Source organism: Aptenodytes patagonicus, chromosome 2 (assembly GCF_965638725.1).
Source record: "Aptenodytes patagonicus chromosome 2, bAptPat1.pri.cur, whole genome shotgun sequence".
NCBI lineage: Eukaryota > Metazoa > Chordata > Aves > Sphenisciformes > Spheniscidae > Aptenodytes > Aptenodytes patagonicus.
In genome coordinates, this window is record NC_134950.1 from 125,390,535 (window position 1) to 125,411,195 (window position 20,661).

Here is a 20,661-nt window from a genome sequence, read left to right on the forward strand (position 1 = left end):
GGGCCGTCGGCGGGGGTGGCTGCGCTAGGCGATGGGGGGCGAGCCCCGGCGGGCGCTGTCCGGCCGTGGCGGTAAGGGGGGCCGGGCCGGGGGCCTCGGGCTTCCCCGCGAGGGGGGATACCGGGGAGAGGGGAGGGAAGGGGAGAGGGGAGGGAAGGGGGGGGGGGCAGGCAGCGCGACCCCGCGGGGGACCGGCTCGGCCGTCGCCAGCGTCGGCGGCCGGAGGACGGTGCGAGGCCGAGCCCGGTCGGGGGGGGAGGAGGTGGGCTGCGCTGAAGCCGGGCCGGGCTCTGTCACTGCCCCGCGCCGGCGGGGCGGGGGCCGGGCGAGGGGCAGCTCCCCGCCGCCGTCGTCGCCCTGGCGGAGCCTGCCCGCGGCGGAGCGCGCGCCGCCGCGGCGGGTCCTTGCGCGCGTAGCGGTACGTGCGGGCGGGCACGCGCGGGGCGGCCGCTGGCGGCGGCGGCGCGGGCCCGGCAGGTGGCCGGCGGGGGCCGGGCGGCGGGGCCGCCTCGCTCGGCTCCTCCGGTGGCGGAGCCTCCCTATGCTGCCTGGGGAAAGCGGTGCGGCAGGCGGCAGCTCATGCGGCCGCGCGTCGGTGCCGCCGTTCTCCAGTAGCCGAATCCCGAGGCACCTGCCTGGGCGCAGCGTAGGGCCCGGGGTGGTCAGCGTCGACGTGCCCGAGGGCTGCCGCCGGCAGGCAGGCAGGCAGGCGAGATGGCTCGTTATTCCGTGCCGCCTTAATGGGGGGGGGAAGGCCCGTGAGACGCGTCGCGAGCAGTTGTGCCGTTAAGTAGCTGTAGGAAAGACCGACGTCCTTACCGTTAGTGAATTTTAAACCGAATTCTACCAGGGCTCCGCTTTAAATAGTTAAAACTATTAGTGGTTGGGTCACTAGAGCTTATTTTCTTTCAAGCAGTGCATCAATCAGTTTCACCAAAGCTTACTTTCACTGTCATCTTGTTTATTTTCATACTGTTTTCTCCACACTGCCTTAAGGGTCAAGCTGAAGCAGGTAATCTCGGTTTGAGTGGTGAGGTAGTAGCATGCGGTGTCGTGTTTCCAAAGGCTTTTGCAAAATGACTGCGGCGTAATTAATATTTTGTTTTGTTTTAGCAAGCGTAACTTTGAGGTGGGGTGCAGGTGAAACTCACTCAAAACCAGGAGATTTTCTTTTTTAACTAAGCAATGTAACGATTTCTAAGCAGCTAATAGAGCATTTAAAACAAGAAACAATGATGCTTTTGTCTGGTTATATAAAGCATCACCACAGATTAGTGCAGTGGTGAGATTCTTGGTTTTTTCCATCCTCTGTCCAAATCCCTGAAGCTAAAATTAGAGAGAGAGAGAAAACTGTTTTATTACCAGAGAGCTTGTTAGTGTATTTAAGTTACTTTATGATTAGGACTGTTGTTAGGGATTCCAAAAATGAAATTATTATTGTCTTGCCCACCTAGCTGAAAATCAGAAGACAAAATTTATAAAGTATTTTGGGAATATTTTAGCTCAGCATATTTTTTTCTCGCCCTGTTTGCCTCTAGTAAAATATTTGGTAAACAATTTATATTCCTAGTTAAGTATATTTGTATTAGTAAGATGCACTTCTAAAACTTCAGGTGTTTTGCAAAATAGTCATAGGAGCTATCGTGCTGTATTGGAAGAGGGATGGTATTTCTCTGATAACTGCTCATCCCAGGTGCTTTAAAATGGCATACTTAGTGGGAACATGTTATTTTGAAAAGTGTAAAGAAAAGTACATTTAAAAAAAAAAAAAGTGCATGAAAACATTGCCAGTAGGGAGCTTCCCTCATAATCCCTAATAATTAGGTGTATGTTTGCACTCTGACATGTTAAGTGGTTTATCTCCTCTTGGAAAACGCTCAACTACAATTGCATAGTGCAGAAGTTACTGGTAAAAATTGCCGATTCATTTTTATGAATGCCAGCAAACTTTTGATAAACATTTCCAGGCATTGTTGTATGACAGTGTCTTTCCCTTTGGTTTTATATTGTGCCCCCATAAAACAGTTGGCATATAAATTTTCAAGTATTATCATTTGTGTGAAAGTTTCGGACTTAGCAGAGTGAAAGTTTACATGGAATTCCATGAGCTGGTATGTGTTAGTGCTTAAAGAAAGCTTCTATCTTTTTGTTTCTACACTTAAGACAAAAACTGGACATCAGAAAGAGTGGGAAATACTTTCAAGAAATAATTTTTTATGTGGGTTTTTTTTTCCCTAACTGGAACATGTTTAAATACTCATCTTCAAACCAAAATATGGTAACAACTCTTAATATGTGTAAGACTCACTGTTTGTAGAGGAAACTGAAAACCTTCTTACGCAAAACCTTAGGTTTTATGTGTGATTTCTCAATTTTGTATTACTATTAAAATTTATCACCTGGGATTTGGAGAATGCACTGATAAGTAATAGGGGGAAATGCTCATGTCCGTTACTAAACAGGATTTTTTTTTTCTTTTTTTTAAGTGAGTTAGTGGATGGCTGAAAGTTAGCTTGACCATTGAGTTGCTGAAATGTTTTGCTGCTTGAGAGCCGTGAGAAGGTAAGGCATGTTGCTGACCTAATTTACCTTTAGCAGATGTTTAAGTGTTTGTTTATGACTTGCATATCTGTGAAACTGGTTTGGTATTTTTGTTTAATGCTTACTTCGTTGGCTTTCTCATCTCTACAGCTTGAAGCTTTCAACAGAGCATCCACAGTTGAAGATCCCCCAAAGCCATATGCTTGTCCTCGAGTGAGATATTAAAAAGGCTCTCAACAAAACAAGGGTTTTAAAATAGCTTAATTATAAGAAAGTGGTAGTCTAAATCTGAATATGATATGCAATATATTACTGCATTATTGAGTTATTAAAGCTCAGTGTTTCAAAATGAGTGACTATATCTGTAATAATGAGCTTAATTTAACAAAGATTTTCAGTGCCAATGCTATAAGCCAAAAAAGTTAAACGTCAGAGAGATGTAAAGAAAAAGCAGAAAGAAAGCTGGAGGGAATTATTTAATCAATAAATTAAATCTGTCCTAGAGTACAATTGCATAATGTGTTCTAGCGGAGATTGTGTTTCATATCTTTCATGAAGTGGAGACGGCTGTCCTCAAAGTGGTTGTGACCTTGATTTTAACACAAAGACTTTCTCTGCTCTTCAAATCTGAATGAAGTTCTTGGAACGATCCTTGCTCCTTGTGAGCGAAGCCATAAGCATCTTTCTTGCATTTTCTTTCTCTAAATTCATTTTAATTCATTTATTTTGTCACTTCACTTGAAGGATGCCTCAGAGTTCTGTCTTTCACCTTCAGTGAATGAATTCTTCCTTCTGTCACGCAGACTAATTTTGGCCTTTGAGCGTTTCTCTTTTAAGCAAGTTCAAAATAGACTTTTGGCTGGAATCCTGAGCCTTCCTGCTAGTGTGACAGTGTTGTTTCGATACAAAACAAGGGATCTGAAGTTAACCATACTTGGCCATTTTTCTTGTAGAATACCAGATGGAAGTTTATAATTAATAAACTTGGAAGTACAATTAATAGTTTCCAGGTGTGTTGGAACTTTTTTTCCTAACTACTGGAAACGGCATGCAATGTAGCTCGAGAGTGGATGTGGGAAATGGTGTACGAATAAGGTGAAGAGAGAACTGAGCTCCTTACTTCCTCCTGGCAGCTGGGTCTAGGAGGATGTGGGTTTCTTGCGTGGCTGTTAAATCAAAACTGCTATCAGATAGGTAGCTGGGTAATTTACTTTTTTTTTTCCTCCTTTGCTGGAAAGAACTTTTTTCCTTTTTACAGCTTTGTGTCCACTTGTTTCAGCAGGACAACTATTTTGGTGTTTCCGGATACAAAATGGTAAAGCATATGACCAAGTGGACTTTTATCCAGTGTGCTTTGCTTCCTTTCTTGCCAGGTCAGGTGGAGGCTTTTTCCTGCATCACTGAGCAACTCTGGCATGTTCTGGTGATTGCGAGCTTTTGCTCTCCATAAAAACATGATATTGCTGTGGTATTTCACCATCTCCTGCTGTTTTGAGTATGATCATGGGCTATGGTGATGACTAGTCTTAGAGTCCTTCTCAGATGCAGCCAGCAAGGAGGTAGAAGTGTTTGCCAGTAATACATTTTGTCTTTTTTTAATCTTCCATTTAATCCACACGCATGAAAATTGTTTTTAGTCATAACAGTTTGAAATTTCATTAGTTGTCTTATGTTACAGATTTTCTATTCCACTTTTCTACAAAAATGTCTCCTGTTTTCAGCAAACTGACTTTTAAGCTGACTTTTAAGACCTACTAATTAAATATTTGCCCGCCTCTTAGGCAGAAAACTAGCTTTAACTGCTTTCATGTTTCTAACTGAAGAGCTGGAAAGGTTTACAGAAAAACAGGTAAAGTTAAGGGTCATTGCATCTGCTTGACAACTCAACTGTTGCCATTTACTCTACCATTTACCAAAATGAAAAATACTGCTTATTGTCTGAGCACAAATTTGGGGATTTTTTTTTTTTTTAATTAATGAAAGCAGTCAGGAAATAGTCTCACATGTTTCTGTGTCCAGGACAATTATTTGGTCTAGGATGCTGAACAAATAGCTCTTTGTAAAACAGTCTTGCTTACTATTATTAATGAACTTACTAGTTTTATGTGAATTGGAATCGGCTTTGCTTCCAATCTGCCATATATTTTCCTATTCAGGGCTTGCAGTTTGGATGAATGATACTGTGAGGAGTGAAACAGTATTGTATTGCTTAGCAGAGCAGAACCCCTACCTTTCTGAGTTGCAAACTAAAATGAACATTAATCACAGAGAAAATGTTGGGACCGTTGAATTTGTTAGCCTGTGAGATCAGCTAAAGGAAAAATCTGTTATTAAATATTTACCAATTCACGTTTTCTTGCCACTTTTACATAGACCGTCTCTTGGTAATTAGTTTGCTAACCTGAATATCAGCTTTGAGCTATGACAGGAAATTTTGGTGGTCTTTAATTCAGAACTTGTTTTTCCTTCCATTTCAGTCTTCTGTTACACAAGTGTGCTCTTTGCAGAACTGTTAATTTGTGCATAATTGGAGGTATTCAATCTTTTTTATTTTCTGAACTTCCTAGAACTTCTTCAGCTTAACTTTTCCTTCTGATCTTAGGTGAAACAATCTTCTTTTCCTACCACTGAAATTTCTTTTAGTCCTTTTCTTCTTTCAGTGAAGATCAAAGGGCAAAAAAGTGCTGTCTTTTTACTTGATGTCTTCTATAAAAGAGTATGTTTGGGAAAGTAATTTTTTTTTAAATGGGCACACGTATGTGGACCTCAGAAACTAATGCAGAACTTCTTTTGATTGAATTGTGATTATTACTCCCGGGTAAAATTTAATGTTCTTCTGCACTGCTTGAAAAATACTAGGTTTGGCTTTTTAACTTGGAGGTTCAAAAGTATGTAAGGGTTGGCTTTTAAGAGCAGCTTCAGCAATAGCTACAAAAGATACCACTAAAGCCAGTCTTTATCATTCGAACTACTTGACTAGGGAATTTTTATTTGAGCCTGCTTTGAGAAAGTAGAGGAAAAAATTATTGTACTTATTTACATGTCTTTAATCAGCCATTAGCATCCACCATCTCTTGAACCTGTTGGATTTGCTCCGTATAAATACAGCTTTGTGAGTCCCAAGAGGAAAAATCCAGCACTCAGACTTCTAATACCGGTTTTAAATGATTGTATTTGCAACTGTGAATGTTTCCTCCATTCGGTCACATTCTAATGTAATTTATAATCAGTTTGTCATTTGATTGGTTGCATCATGCATAAACGTTCTGTTACTCTATTAGGTTATGTCTGGAGAAGATACTGTTACAATGTATTCTTCAGTCAAGAACTTTGTCAGGAGCTGATGCCATCAATGCTCTCAGACCTTTCTATTTTGCTGTGCATCCAGATTTCTTTGGCCAGCATCCCAAAGAGAGGGTAAAAATCTTCTTGTGTGCTTTCTTTGTAAATGTGTCATATATCAAGGATGGAAATTTTCTAGTTTTCCTGCTGTCAGAGAAACAAAAGTAGTATTAGAATTTAATATGGTTGTTACCAGAGAACAAAAAGATGCACTTTCTTTATTTTTAACAAGGATAGATCCCTCAAACATCCATTATTTATTAGTCATATATTCTGTTTAATTGTTATAAAGAAAATACCGAATCCTTCTAGTCTAATTTATAATACATATTACTTGCTTTATCACTTTGAAATGCTGTGCATTATATTTGAATCAATTGATTTCTTTAAGCTTGAAAGCCCTAGAAGTGGTGTTTTGGAATGTACAAGTATGTACATCATACAGTTTATTCATGCAAGATAATTATTCATTTATGCTGAGAATATGAACTATATCACTCCTTGTTAAGAGCAGCTGGCAGTTTGTAAAAACTTAATTCTGCATGTAAGATTAAAAAGGTTTAGATGAAAAAATGGCCAAATTCATCATCTGTAATGTGTTTTGGTTTTTTTCTTTTTTTTAAACAGGAAGTAAATGAAAACTCTCTGAAGAGGTTAAATGGCTACTTGGAGAATCTACAGAAACCAGGATTTCGCTCCTTTAAGCCAACTCAGCTTACTTTTTATGTAAGAGAAAGAGAACGAAACTCTTCTAATGTTCAAGAATCCTTCAGTGCTTCAGGTGCTTTTATATCGTGCAGAATGTATCTTCCTGTATTTAAATTCTTTCAGACCATCACTTAGCCTTGTGATAATGAGTTTTCAACTGAAAAAAATCCTGTCAAACCATGAAAGTATGTATTAGATAGACAGCTAGGACCATCCCAAGTAATTAAACATCCTAAGCTTTAAAAAGCATTGAAAGAATCAGAAATTACAAAGGTGAGGTCAAGTCACAGTATGAGGAAGTAAAAAACATAGGTTGAGGTAAATGATAATTTTTCTGCTTTTAATATCGTTGTCATGTTTACCTGGGGCAACAGTTGGGTCCTTGTTTTCATTGCAGATAATGTGCAGTACATGATGTCAGGGTGTTTGTAGGATCAGTAGGAACTTGCTCTGTAAGCAGAAGTTGTATAATATCTGAAGCTTCAATTTACCATGTTGTCTCTTAGCTTTGAGACTACAGAAAATATTGCCGAGTTTGGAATGTTGGTTTTGATGAATTTTATTCTACGTATTTGTCTCTGATGTACCAGTATGCCTTATCTAACAGATGAGTTTTATGTTCTATATCCTGCTAGTCAAAACACTTGAGCAAATTGTGAGGGACCCTAGTGCTAGAAAACAATCATACTGTTTTTCAAGAAAATAGTAGTGTTATGTCCAGTCTACTTAAAAACTGGTGGCTGCGTTCTGCTCTTGAGCCTAATACTTGCTTGCTTTCTAATGGGGCAGTTAGGCCCAATAGCTAAGTGATGGGACTTAATTTTAGCCAGTGTGCAAGTGTAGTGTTTTGTTCTGAAGCTTCTGTTCATAGCCTGTGAAGAGCTGTTGTAGCGCTGCGTTTCTACAGTAAATTACATCCAAAGTGATGATCAGTAACGACGTGAATTGTGTAGAGCTGTCGGACAAAAGTGCCACTGTTAAAGCGAAAGCATCCTTTTTTGGGTTATGCTGCATCTGTAGCTAGGTTTTCAATTTGTCCAATGATTCAGATAGTTAAAACAGCTCCATTTATATTTTTGGACACATAACAGTTTTAAAGGTTAAACTGCACATGAATTTTGCAGTGAGAATTGAGATAACTATCACAATAATTTCTGACTATGTACGCCTTGTTTGGGTTCTTGTAAGATGAGAGAAAAGTGAATGAATTTTAAATAATTTTAATTAAATAATACTAATTTTGTGGGGCCTGTATTTTACAGGGTTTCGAGCAGTCAGTTTTACATTACATACTAGGGATCTCCTGAGCACAGTATTAGATATTCTCAACTCCTGCAGTTTATCTACGGAGCATATTCAAAGTTTGAATGTGAACTCTCAGCCCCACAAGGAAGCAAGAAGCACAGTGAACAGACCTATCAAATGGGATAAGACTTATTATTCATTTACTGGATTCAAGGATCCTGAGGAGGAATTAGAACAAGCCCAGAGAGTGGAAACAACTTTAATGTAAGGCTTTTATTTAACTGATATTTTGTAACCTGAATTGGTCTTATTCTAATGCTGAGTTTTTTAAAGGCAATCAATAAACATTCTGAACAATACAAAACTTTATTGTACAACATGTAATTCTGTCACGCTTTTTATAATTAAAGAGAGTTCAAATGAGCTCCTGGGATAACTATAGTGCCAGCTAAGCTGAGGCATTCTTGTCTCTTTGCCCAGCATTCATGTTTGGTCAATCTAGTTTTGGTTGATCTAGTTTTTCAGTTTTGTGGAACATTGGCGGCGATTCAGGAGGAGGCAGAGGTTCCACTTGCTCCAAATAGCTCCTTGCCTCTTACAGGACTTCTGTAACACAAAACTATACGGCTATTAACTTCACTGTTAGTATTTCATTATCACATTCTGTTGGGGATGGGAGATAATACAATAAAAGATAGAAAACTAAGGTTAGAATGTTTTAATTTGCCAGATATCTTAGTGTTGTGCTTCTGATTTGTTGTTCAGCATACCAACCTTAATATTTAAATTGAGGCAATTATAAATGCTGAACTTGCATTAAATGCAGCATGTTGTGTATTAGAAGTTGGTTGTTCATAAAATCTGTATGTGCTCATTTTGCGGAACGGTGAAAAATACTGCCTTCAAAAACTTTGTAACAATGAGACTTAGGTGCCATTTGAAATAAATGCGGAACTGTGGTGGTTGTATCTTCAGAGCAAAGAATACCCCTCATCCTGCCTAGCACCTCGCAAATAAAACTACTATAATATATGCTACTGTAAAACTCTTAACTGAGATTTAACATACTAGAGAATATTTTTACTTATTTTTACACATTTACAAGAAATGCCATGAACAGTTACGTATTAACAGTCTGGTTTTAATACCTAGCCATTTGGCATTGGGCCTCTCTTTTTGCTTCTGAGTTTGGATTTTTTCGCTTAGAATATAGTATGAGTATGGAAGTATTTGTAAAAATAAGAGCGTAAAAATAAGCTTGTAAGAGTGTAAAAATGCTATGAACAAAGGCTAAATCTCTTAAAGAGTAGCTTTTTCCTAGAAATAGAATGATCTGTTTATTGAAAGTTTTAGATGTACTCCGTAAGTCATGTTTGCCTGGTTGTGATTATTGACAAAAGAACTGTAAAACTTTGACCTGCTTAATCTATGTTCATCCCAGCTCTGTAAGAGTTACCTAACTTAGCCCTTTAGTACCTCCTCCCTTATTTGATAATATACTATGATCACTTTGGTGGTTGTTTTTTTTTTTTTTAAAGGCAGATGTGTGGGAACTTCTTTCATTAAAGCACTAAGTTCTGAAGCTGCTCTCCTAAATCATACTAATCTGCTGCTCTACGCCTTTCGCACCTCTAAGTCTTAACAGTTGTAACACTGTCAGTGTCTTTTGGTTCAATTTGATTCCCTAGTCCCCCCCCAAAGACACATTAAGCGCCAGGTTTTCCTTTGTAGATATCTTAAGGTGAAGCATTTAGCAATTTCAGTTTCTGTCATCTACTTTTAAAAAATCCATTTACCTGGTAACTTGAAATTAAATGTTAATGTTAACAGTAAGAATTCAGTTAGTTGTACTATTTGCATGAAAGATAATGCAGCACACCTCTACTGTTGGGGTTTTTTCCTCCTATTCTTTCAGATCCTGGCTAGATGATAATGAAGCAAGTGCAGTAAAAAAGCTGAAAAAGAGTTTGCCGCTTAGAAAAGAATTAGAACGTTTAAAATTTGAACTCTCTCATCAACTCCAGCTCTCGGATATCAGGTAATAAATTAGATCAGTTGGACTTGCATTAAGACAGTCAAAGCAAGGAGGTGTTGTGTAATGCTACGCCATGAGCTTTAAAGGCTTATTCCAACAAAACAGCTGTATTCCATACATGTAAAAATGTTATTGCACTGAACAATATTTTTCTGGAAGAATTCTATTGGGACAAAAATTTACTGTTACAATCTGCTCAAAAAGACCTAGTATTTGTAACTAATAACGTAGGCTCCATAAGGAGGCAAACACATAAACACTTGAAATAGGACCTGTGCATATGCGTTAAGTTTGGGTGTTTTGCTGGATAAAATTGCTCTTCCTGAATTCAAGGGACTATCTACAAAGGTAACTAGATTGGCAGTGAAATGCAACTTTGCACAAGGTACATATTGACATCCCACGAAGACTTAATAAAAACATGGTTCTTTCTAGTGTCTTGTTTCCCACGCTCCAGAGGAGGAGGATATTTGTTTGCTTGAAAGGGCTGAGTACAGTTGGTGATCTTGATTCTTCAGAATGTTTTCCAGAAAATAATTTATGATCCTTTTTTAAATTTTGTGCCTTTGAACGAGGATGTTCTGAAGTGGGATATTCAGGATGGGGAAAATGGCAGCGAGGGTATTCAACAATGAAAAAATAAACTTTGGGGGATTATTTCAAGGGCTAGTCTGTTAAATTCTTTTAACCAGGAAAGAGAGTCCGAGCTTCTGAAATCGTTCTTTTGTTCCTTTCACCCTGTAAAAGACCCTGGCTTCCTTTAAGCTGAAGCCAATTTTTTTGAACACAATTTCTAATCCTCTGCAACTGTGCTGTGGTGGGGGTTTTTAAGTTTCTGAAACAGTCTTCAGCATTAAATGCGTAGGTTTGGTTTTATTCATGGCTTATACTTAATTTTCTTACAGTTTGTGCTTTTAAAATACACTAAAACTATTGTTCCATGAAGAGTTACTAACCTTTCAAGAGTTATATTGTCATAATTCAGAAAAGAATGTGAGTGTCAGAAATCTGACAGGTATCTTAATAGGAAACTGCTACTTGTGATCCTGCAGCCTAATGCTAGTGTTCACAGAGGTTTGAAAAAATAACAGGGTCGTTGGCTTTATTCCACATATAAGTTTAGGACAGCTGAAGAGAAGGTAGGATCTATAAGCTACCTTTTTACATTCCTGTCTGGTGCTGCTGAAAGCGAAGTGATATTGCTAGGTAACAGTAAATAGTTACTAGAATGACTTGCAGTATAATAGATTGAATTGCCTCCTAAGTGCTGTGGCATGGTGCCATTCTCTGCATCCCAAAGAGTGGGTTTTTGCCAGTTAGGTTTCCCTAAATGAGATGATGTGGGTTGACCCCAGCCAGCAGCTAAGCACCCACAGAGCCGCTCGCTTGTACACCCCCTGCGGGATGGGAAGAAGAGAACAGGAAGAGTAAAAGTAAGAAAACTCATGGATCAAGGTAGAGGTTTAATAGGTGAAGTGAAGCAAAGCTGTGCATTCAGGCAAAGCAAAAGGAGGAATTCATTCACTATTCCCCATTGGCAGGCAGGTGCTTAGACCCTTCTGGAGAGCAGGGCCTCAGCATGTGTAATGCTTGCTTGGGAAGACAAGCGCCATAACCACAAGGGTCCCCCCTTCCTCCTCCTTTCCCTGAGCATTTACTGCTGAGCGTGACATCATATGGTCTGGAATATCCTTTTGGTCAGTTGGAGTCACCTGTCCTGGCTGTGTCCCCTCCCAGCTTCTTGCCCACCCCAGCCTACTTGCTGATGGAGGAGGGCAGCGTGAGAAGAAAAAGCGAAAACCCGGACACTGTGCCAGCACTGCACGATAGCCAAAACAGTGGTGTGTTATCAACACTGTTTTAGTAAAAAGTACAAAACACAGGGGTGCTACGGAGAAAATTTAACTCCATCCCAGACAGATCCAGTGCAATAAGGGAATGTTAATTTCCCATTTTGAGACAGTTTTATATCAGCTAGAAGTTTGTAAAAGCATGTAATTTTTCAATACACTGGGACAACTTTACAATTTAAATGCTTTTTGAAATTTAGTTAGGAGTTTGATCTGTCTGTGGTGGAAGAGATGTCAAAATTGTTTGTTAAAGTCACCCAGGTAACACCTGGCTCCTGTATGGTTTAACAAATATTATTCCACTGTAAAATATTGATTTTTATATATATATAGCAACTTACCACTGGAATCATAGTAATGTTTTGGACTAGGAACTCAAAAGAAAAAAAAAGAGACAATGTCCCTAAATACAGTATTTGTTCTTCTAGACAAACATTACACAGTGTACAAACAGAAACTGCATGCCACATGACTGAACCAAATACTGGGTTTGTTGCTATTTACTTACTAACCCCCTTCTTACTGGGGGAGAGATTTGCAAGTTCTGTTCTGTCTAGCAGGTTTTATATTTATTTTTCCTATATCTGGTTGTATTCCTTTTTTTTTTTTTGGCACTCACTTTAAATAAAATTTCAGTGTCTTTCTTAGGCTTTTTAGCTGTTCAAATAGCGTATCACATGGACAGCTTTTCAGTAGGCTTTTGCTTTTATTACTGTTAGAGTGCTATTTTGTTTGAGTTGTTTGTGTTACAAGGCTTTCACCTGCTTCTCAACTTCTGTGATTTTTTTTTTAATAATGTTGAGGATGAAATGCTTTCAATTATATTTTTATTTAGGTGGCAGAGAAGCTGGGGTATTGCTCACCGCTGTAGCCAACTACACAGTCTAGGTCGCTTAGTCCAGCAGAGACCTGAAGTATTAAAGAATGTTAAAGGTATTTCTGTTGCTTGTTTCATATATCCTAATATAGTATTGATTTGAAGATGAGCAGGAGTCTTCTGTGGCAAGGGAGCTCTAGTTCTTTTCATGAATGCTTTTGATAACTGCAAAAACAACCCTGCTGGGCTTACTGAAAAGCTGGTGAGAACTTAAATTTTAAGCTACTGGGTATTTTTTAAAGTGACCTTTTCTTATAGTGTATTCGCTACACTCAGCTTCTATTTTACTTCTTAATAATTGCAAACTGAGTGAGTGAAAGGCACTAGACTTAATACTAACGATGAAAGTAAAAAAAATCCAGACTGAACCTCTGAAAGGGTGGAGGTAGTAATAGATTGTTACCCGTGGTAGATTCAAGACAAAAATGCAAGTAGCTCTCTAAAGAGTCAATATAAGGAGGACTTACTAGAATACCTTTAAAATTGTATTGTCTTCTCTTACCATACATGTTCCATAAAATACCTATATTAAAGTCTGTATTTTCTCAGGAAAAACTAAAATATTCTGTAAACCTGACCTACCATTCTTCTCATACAGCTGTTTGACCTGTGGCAGTATCTGTTTCCTCTAATTGTAACTCCACATTTTATGCCTGTCTGCAGATGCTCTGTTTTGAGTGGCTTTCATTTGAGGGTTCACCTAATCCTTTGTCAAAAGACAGAGTGGGTAGGACAATAAGTAGTAGTTTTAAATTGCATCAGGTTTCAAATTAGTTTTTTTACCTAAGCATGCTAAGGATTTAAAGTGCTAGAGAAGTCTGTCTTGTGAACCTGTTGTAGTTTCCATCTTTGAAGATCTTTAATAATATACTGGACAAATACCTGTCAGTAATTATACAGGTACAGTTGATCTTGCCTTGGGGTACAAGGATGGACTAGATGCCTTAAAGTCAGCGTTGCTCTTTCTTAAGCATTTTGGAAAACTGCTTGCTGAGAGCAAGAGCTTCTATTCAAGCCTTGTCTTGTAGATTAATTCATCGCACTGAAGACTTTTGTGGAAGCTTATTTTGATGCATAGTTGCCTGTGCTTTTAGCCTAAAGAATTCTTGAGGATCTTTGTACTTCACTGAAAAAAACATACTCAGACTCAAAACTGATTTGTCCCCCCAAAAGTAAACCTAGTATTATCCTTTTATGTTGTTTCTATTCTTTCTTTAAAAAAAGAGCAAAAAGCTAATGTGAAAGCGTTTCTTACAGCTTGCATGTTGCAGAGAGTTCTGTGGAAGTAGTGTTGAATGGCTGTGCTAATGGTTCTTTGACCAACCTTTACCTTATTTATATATACTTTAAGCGTATAGCAAATAATTCCTACTGTATACAGGATTTGTACAGGTTCTTTGAATATGCTGTCTGCTGAGATTTTCTCTTATTTTAAAAGTAGTCTTTGTAAGGAAAAAAGTCCAGTTAACTAAAAATCTATCAAGTTTAAACAGGGAGAAGGCAAATGCTAAGTAAGGTTTGTATGAAAAAAATTCTTGAACTGGAGTTTTCAAGAATACTCTTTCAAATTTTGAGAATAACGAAAGCACCTACTCGTGTGTGTGCATGCTGCAGAAATGTGTTGCTTGTAACATGTTACTGGCATAGTTAAGCCTTAAATAATTGTGGGAATGATTGCAATAACCCAAATTAGTAAAGAGCTTTGTTCGATCTTTAGGACGCACGGTGGTATTTACAGACCGTTCAGGTATGAGTGCAGCAGGTCACATAATGCTCGGGACCATGGATGTTCACCATCACTGGACCAAAGTAAGAAGATTTTAAAATAAATGATAATGCCTCTTGTTATAACATCCTTTTTTAAACTATAACCAAAATATTAATTGGTGCAGATAACTGATGAGTAATATAAAGCATAGCTACTATGTTTAGCATAACCATGTACATTGCGTTCTAAATTTAATCCTGTGATATACTGTTACTAACAACAATCTTTGTCAGATCTTTACTGCTGCTTTCACTAACAAATCAGTCCTACCCCTGATTAGATATAAAGAAAACTGATTTGTTCTGCAGCGTTCCAGTCTGTGCAATGAGCACTGGCAGAATATTTCATGATCCATAAAGAGCTTATTCCTATGAAGAATTTAGGAATTTTATTCAGATTTTTTGTAAAAATGGGACTTCAAGGGAGTTTTGAAGTGATCATTTCAGTTAATGGCTGCTAACCAACCCTGTAACTCCACTTTGTTCTTTTAGGCAGATAATGTGGATGTTGCAGAAATTTATCTTTAGTGACTGTGCGAATTCTGCTGCTGCTTGTGTAAAGTTCGGAGTTGACAAGCTTTCTGGCATCCTAAATGATAGTCTTATATGAGAAGGACCACAAATAAAATACGTAGTGATATCAGCACGTCACTTAAGGAAATTTTCTTGAATCTTGGTTGCTGAAATATTATTGATAGTTCTATCAAAAAATATTTCTTTGTAAAGGAAATAATTGGTGGAATTTCATAGTTGGGAATTTCATCCAGCTGGCATATCAGAATATTCTATTTCTGTATTCCAGTCAATGAATAATACGAAAATTGAGCACTCAATCCAAAGCTTTCTCTGGTGGTGGTTTGAATTTTTGCCTGTATGTTTCACTGAGGGAGAAAACAAACTGTGGTTTGTTAATGTGAATGATTTACAAAGAACTTAAACTGAGAAACTAGAATTTAATGCAAAACTTTCTACTCCAAGATTTGAGAGTGTTGATAGTCATTGGAATAAAAGTGTTCTTCTGATTATACTAAAATAAACACTGTCTTCCTTGAAAAGAGAAATGATTCCTCTTTCTAACCTTTGCCAGGGGGGTTTCTGAACGGGTCATATATCCGCACAAAGTATTGTGCAGATGGGACAATGTGTGTAGTTAGTCGTGGTGATGGTATTTGCTTTGGAAGGTAAAGGAGAGGTATGTATTTGGACCTGAAATCAAAGGCTTTTTATTTTAAAATGCACTGAAGATCATGTTAAATGATATAGAAAAAGTCAGTGACAATCTTCGTGAGGTTGGTTAGCCGCTTGGTTTTTAGAGAACAGAATTTTTTGTCCAATTCTAACCCATTTTAGAAAGCAGTCCTAAGTGCTATTACTTTTGTTACTAATTACTAGAAAAAGGAAGCAGTAGAATAGTGTCCAAGTCAGTCTGTAGAATGCTTGGTCAGAGGTACAATACTTAGAGAAAAACTGCAAAAATCCTCTGTAACAAATGCAAATGCTGAACCAATGGATTTTATTGTGCCAAAAGCTGTTCTGATTCTACTACTCTCTTGGGTTTCTAAAGAGATTATTCTGAAATCACTTGACTTGTTCCAGCAGCAGTATTTTTTTGTATGGAAAACTGTGTTATAGTAATAACTGGGTAGATGGTAAGTAGTGACTGCTACTACAGACTTTCCCTTTTCACTTGTTGCCCTGTTCCAGCCTTCTCCCTATCACACCTTCTATGTCTCGACTCACAAGTCTGATAATTTCTTAACCTTTTCTGGTATAAGTTTTGTAGATGAGAGATCTGGTACCTTCCTCCTTTCTCCTCTCCCTTCAGACTCAAGATGAGCTAGGTTATCATCCAAACCCTTGGAAAGAACTAGTTCTGGCAACAGAGACTTCTCTTTTTTTGAGAATTGGTGTAAATTAGGCTGGCAAAAACACTTTTGACTGTATGTGGAATAGCTTTACCACTGTAACTGTGGTGATAAACATCTTATGTAGACCTCAGATTATAATTTTTTTTTTTTATCTGGGACTATTAATTTCTGTATATATAGAGAAAGAGAACATCCATCAATCTTGTTATGGGCTTTTGGTGCCTTTATAGTATAAATACTGAAAATACTTACAAGCTTATTCCATTATATCTTGCCCCAAAATGTATATACTTGGTATTTCTGATTTCTGGTATTCTTTGATTCCCCTCACCCCCCACCCCTCCTTGGGTTCCATGTTTGCATTGTTAAGTGTCTCTTCTTTTATAGTTTCTTGTTATTTTTTTCATTTCTTAAAACTAAGTTTTATGCTTTGTAACAGGAAGTGTTTGTTTGTGTATGTGCACAGATTTTTGAGAGATTGCCAAATTATTATAAACTTCAAAAAAGGCTGCTGTTCTTGGAAGATCGGATAAGCCAACTTCTGGGAGGCATACAAGTAATATATATTGAAGAACTGCAACCCCTGTTGACTCTAGAAGAGTACTATGAGACTCTGGACTCTTTCTATAATAAATTACGTGACAGTAGACTACTTTTTCATCCTCGTAGTCTGCGAGGCTTGCAGATGATTCTGGAAAGGTAGGTATTTGCAGGTATTGCAGTTTCTTCCTTTTAGAGCTTTTGCTCTTTTTTTTGGTTTTTTTGTTACACTGATTATTGTTCTCACTAAGAAGAGAACTAATATAATCTCGGATTTTCATTGTGTTGAACTCTTTCTGTTTCTAAAGGTTTTAAGTCCCTTTTTATGGGTTAAGAAGGAATCAGATTGAAGAAAATCCTGCTTACTTTCATTCAAGTTAGATTCAAAATTCTGTCTTTATCTTAGTGTTGTGCTGGGTTAAATCAAAGGTTTTGTGCTGTCAGGTCAACACTCAGCTGTGTATGATGGTGCTGCTGTTTATATTTTTTTAGTGTTGTTGGCAGTTGCTTTTGAAATGTAATTTTAAAAAAGCTTTATGTATGATGCTTCTGTTTTCTCATGAACCAAACTTGATTCATTTTTTACCAATTATTCTTATTGTGATTAATTGATGCTCTTTTATCTGCAGAGTTAATTCTGAAAGTAATTCATGTCAATACTTGCGTTAAAAAAGATACCTTGTTTTTTACTTCCATCATGTTTCATTAGTGACAGATATGCACCAAGCTTACATGAATTTGGACACTTTACGATCCCAACAGTCTGTGATCCAGCAACCCTTCAATGGTTTATTTTTGCCAAAGCGCAGGAAGCAAGAGAGAATCTGAAAAGAAAGGAGGAGTAAGTGTTCGTGTAACTTGATACATTTAGCTCATGAAAATCTTTACATGTCATATGTTTTATTTGTCGGAGGAGAACTTTGAAGAATGTATTCATGCTCTTTTGGTGGAAACAAAACTTCTGTTTATGAAATAGAACTTTACCCATCAGCTTTACTGAGTCAAAAATTTCAGTGTTCAGTGAAAACAGTTGTTAGAAATTACCCATCCTCCACCTTGTAGAAACAGTTGTACTTTACTCAGAAATAAAAGATCTTTGCTTACAAGACAAAATTACATCTTTTTTTTTTTTACAATTACTTCCCCAAAGGAGAGGTGTGGTTTTTTTTTTTAAGGAGGAGATCTTTTTATTGAATAAGAAAAGCAACAAACTTCTATTAATGTTACTTACATTGTGACAAGAAAGCAGTAAGATCTAAACTAAAAATAACTGAGACTGACTAAAGAATTATGATTTCTAGTTGTTTGTCAGTTAGTTGAGGAAAAGATTAGTTAGCACCTAACAAGGGGAAGGAAAAAAATTGGGATAGAATGATGAGAGAAATACCTCCTTGGTACTCTTTCACAGATGGGAGTGAGATGAGAGAGATGACAATAGTCATAGTACTTTACTTAATATTAAGTCCATGACTTGTGTTATCCATCAGAACTGTAAATTTTGTTCTTGACCTTGTATGTGTCTTTGAGGATTAAGAGCATGAAGTAGAGATACTGGTTTTATTTTGAATAAAACACTGTGATAAGTAACTGGGTGTTACTGTCCTTTTAGAGGTTGTTACTGCAAGTTTATTTTTCTGCTTTGGAAAGCTTTTAATGAATTGTTGAAATATCACATTGTCATGAGTGTATACGTGATAAATCCAGAAATTTTTTTTGTGAAGGCTGTTTTAGGCATGAGTCTTGCTGAAGGCTTTATGGTTTTAGCTCTTAAGACCTGATTACTGGGGAGGATATATTTTGGAGATGGACTTGGAGTTTTACTTTACTCCAGTAAAACATGGAGGTTTGGAATTTTTCTGTAACACTAGTCCAGCTTTGAAGTTAGATTATTTTTGCCTTATGAGCTATAACTGCTGAATAGCTCTCTATGTAGCTGTCCATATGTGACAGCTGAGAAAGTATTGTCTGTAGAGGTTGGGAGGGATGTTGTAGCAAATGTATGCATTTGCATCTGGGTAACTCACTCTCCAAAAAACCTCACTCTACCCCACGTTATAAAGACACTAATCCAGGAAAAATGTGGGGCTCCCCTCAGAGTATAAGCAGCTGTGTTGTAAGAATGTAAGAGCCAAGCTACGTATCTCAGCTCTTCTGTTGTGTGTTGGGTGATTGCTGGTTTATGTAAAATAGTAAAGAACACTATACTGCATCACATCAAAGGTCTGTCCCCATCATCTATTAGCTTACGGAAAGGCTGTATGAATGGCAAAAAAAAATGCAGTGGGTTTTTTTACTCTGTACTCCTTCCCAGTTTGACTGACTGCACTTGAGAAAATACTTGAAGCTGGAAACATTATCTCATGTTAAGAGTGTTCAGTGGTTTAGTAGATCTTCTTTTTTTCCCGCTCTTAATTGTCTAATTATTTTTTGAGCCGACTTACACTTTGTGGCTCCAAAATATCCCGTAGCAGCAAATTGCATAGTTGAATTACATGTAGCATGTGTGTATGAAGGAGGGAAGAGGTGTTCTTTGTTTTATAGATCCACAGCCTGATGACTTCATTTGTCATTCTCTAGTTCTTGTGCTGTAGGAAATACAAAACAGTCATTCTGTATTTATCACCTCTACTTTTTTTGTGGATATGTCCTATTTCCCCTTAGCTGTCTTTTTATTGAAGCTGAAAACTCCTTTTCCACTCAATGGTTCCTTGAACAGAACCCAATCTGTACTTCTGATTTTCCTTAGCCTCCTGTGGTTCTTAAAAGGGCCCTGAGATAAAGGAAAATATTTTGAGATGTACTGGATTTACTCTGCGCATGCAGATGAATGTTTTGCATGCAGTAAATAGCATAGTGTAGCTGGAATTTTGTATGACCTGATGCACTGCGGGGTTCAAACGCTGCTGCTCTAAAAAATTGTCTTATCTGTGTGGATAATGTCAGTCTTCTAGTAATGCAGGGTTTAGTATGAATCTACTTCTCCCCTTGCTTTTCTAAAGTATCAGTTTTGTATTGTGATAGAGGTGTAAGCCTTCTTGTGGAAGTGACTAAAAATAAACCTGCAGTTCTCACGATGTGCAGCTAACTTTATATCCTTCAGGGGAGCCTGAGGTTACACAGGACAGGAAAGCTTGGTGCTCAGGTATTAGAGAATGTGCTCAGGAGGGTGGCACAGATATGGTCAGTAGAGAGGGCAGGCTTGCTCCAGGTTAACTCACTGGCTCAGTTCGTCCCTGACTGCCAGAGCTGGTCTGGGCTCTTGTACAGCGTTCTGAGTGCCTCAGCAGAGCGTAGTGCCGTGCAAGTACACAGAGATCCCTTGCTGAGCTCTGGGAAGAGTGATGTTGAGCCCTTACAGGAGTGTTTTCATGTGTTTTCATGTGAGTCAAATAGTCTCAGTAGCTGTGTCCGTGCGTAGCTTGGGCTGATGATTCACATCCCGGCTCTGCAAATGTGCTGCTGCTTTGTAGCTCCTCCCTTGATTAGCCCAGTGTGTGTTGTAGGGCAGCAGTGGTGCTGTTTCTATAACCAAGCTGGCTCTGGAAGTATAGGTGTGATGATGTGGCACAGTGCCTGAGCTAGCAAGGCTTGCTGAACCTGAACTGTCTCTGCATTAGATGATCAGTCACAGTTCCAGTGAGAATTAATTCTGCACATTAACTTTATTTCTGAGTAGCTTGAGTTTGCCATGTGTTGTCTTATCACTTTTTGTCTGGGGTGAATGGAAAAAATCATCTGCAAGCTATGAATTTCATATTCATAGAATCATAGAATCATTTAGGTTGGAAAAGAGCTTTAAGATCGTTGAGCCCAACCAAATCTATATACTTCTGCAATTATTAAGTTATTAACGCATTTAATATGCATCAGGTGACTGTACCCGTCATC

General features: G+C 38.2%; 1 protein-coding gene across 2 annotated transcripts in view; it reads left to right on the forward strand.

Annotated features, from left to right (window-relative positions):
- TCAIM (T cell activation inhibitor, mitochondrial) overlaps nucleotides 1-20,661 on the forward strand; it is a 28,558-nt gene continuing 7,897 nt past the window's right edge. Inside the window, exons 1-10 of one of the 2 annotated variants that reach the window (XM_076331114.1) lie at nucleotides 1-71; nucleotides 2,487-2,562; nucleotides 5,823-5,958; nucleotides 6,511-6,664; nucleotides 7,854-8,100; nucleotides 9,752-9,874; nucleotides 12,557-12,654; nucleotides 14,316-14,407; nucleotides 16,673-16,932; nucleotides 17,483-17,614. In XM_076331114.1, the coding sequence (XP_076187229.1) occupies nucleotides 2,534-2,562; nucleotides 5,823-5,958; nucleotides 6,511-6,664; nucleotides 7,854-8,100; nucleotides 9,752-9,874; nucleotides 12,557-12,654; nucleotides 14,316-14,407; nucleotides 16,673-16,932; nucleotides 17,483-17,614 (1,271 nt within the window). In that variant the 5' untranslated portion in view covers nucleotides 1-71; nucleotides 2,487-2,533. The remainder of the gene's footprint in view (nucleotides 72-2,486; nucleotides 2,563-5,822; nucleotides 5,959-6,510; nucleotides 6,665-7,853; nucleotides 8,101-9,751; nucleotides 9,875-12,556; nucleotides 12,655-14,315; nucleotides 14,408-16,672; nucleotides 16,933-17,482; nucleotides 17,615-20,661) is intronic. The other variant, XM_076331115.1, reaches the window with a different exon arrangement.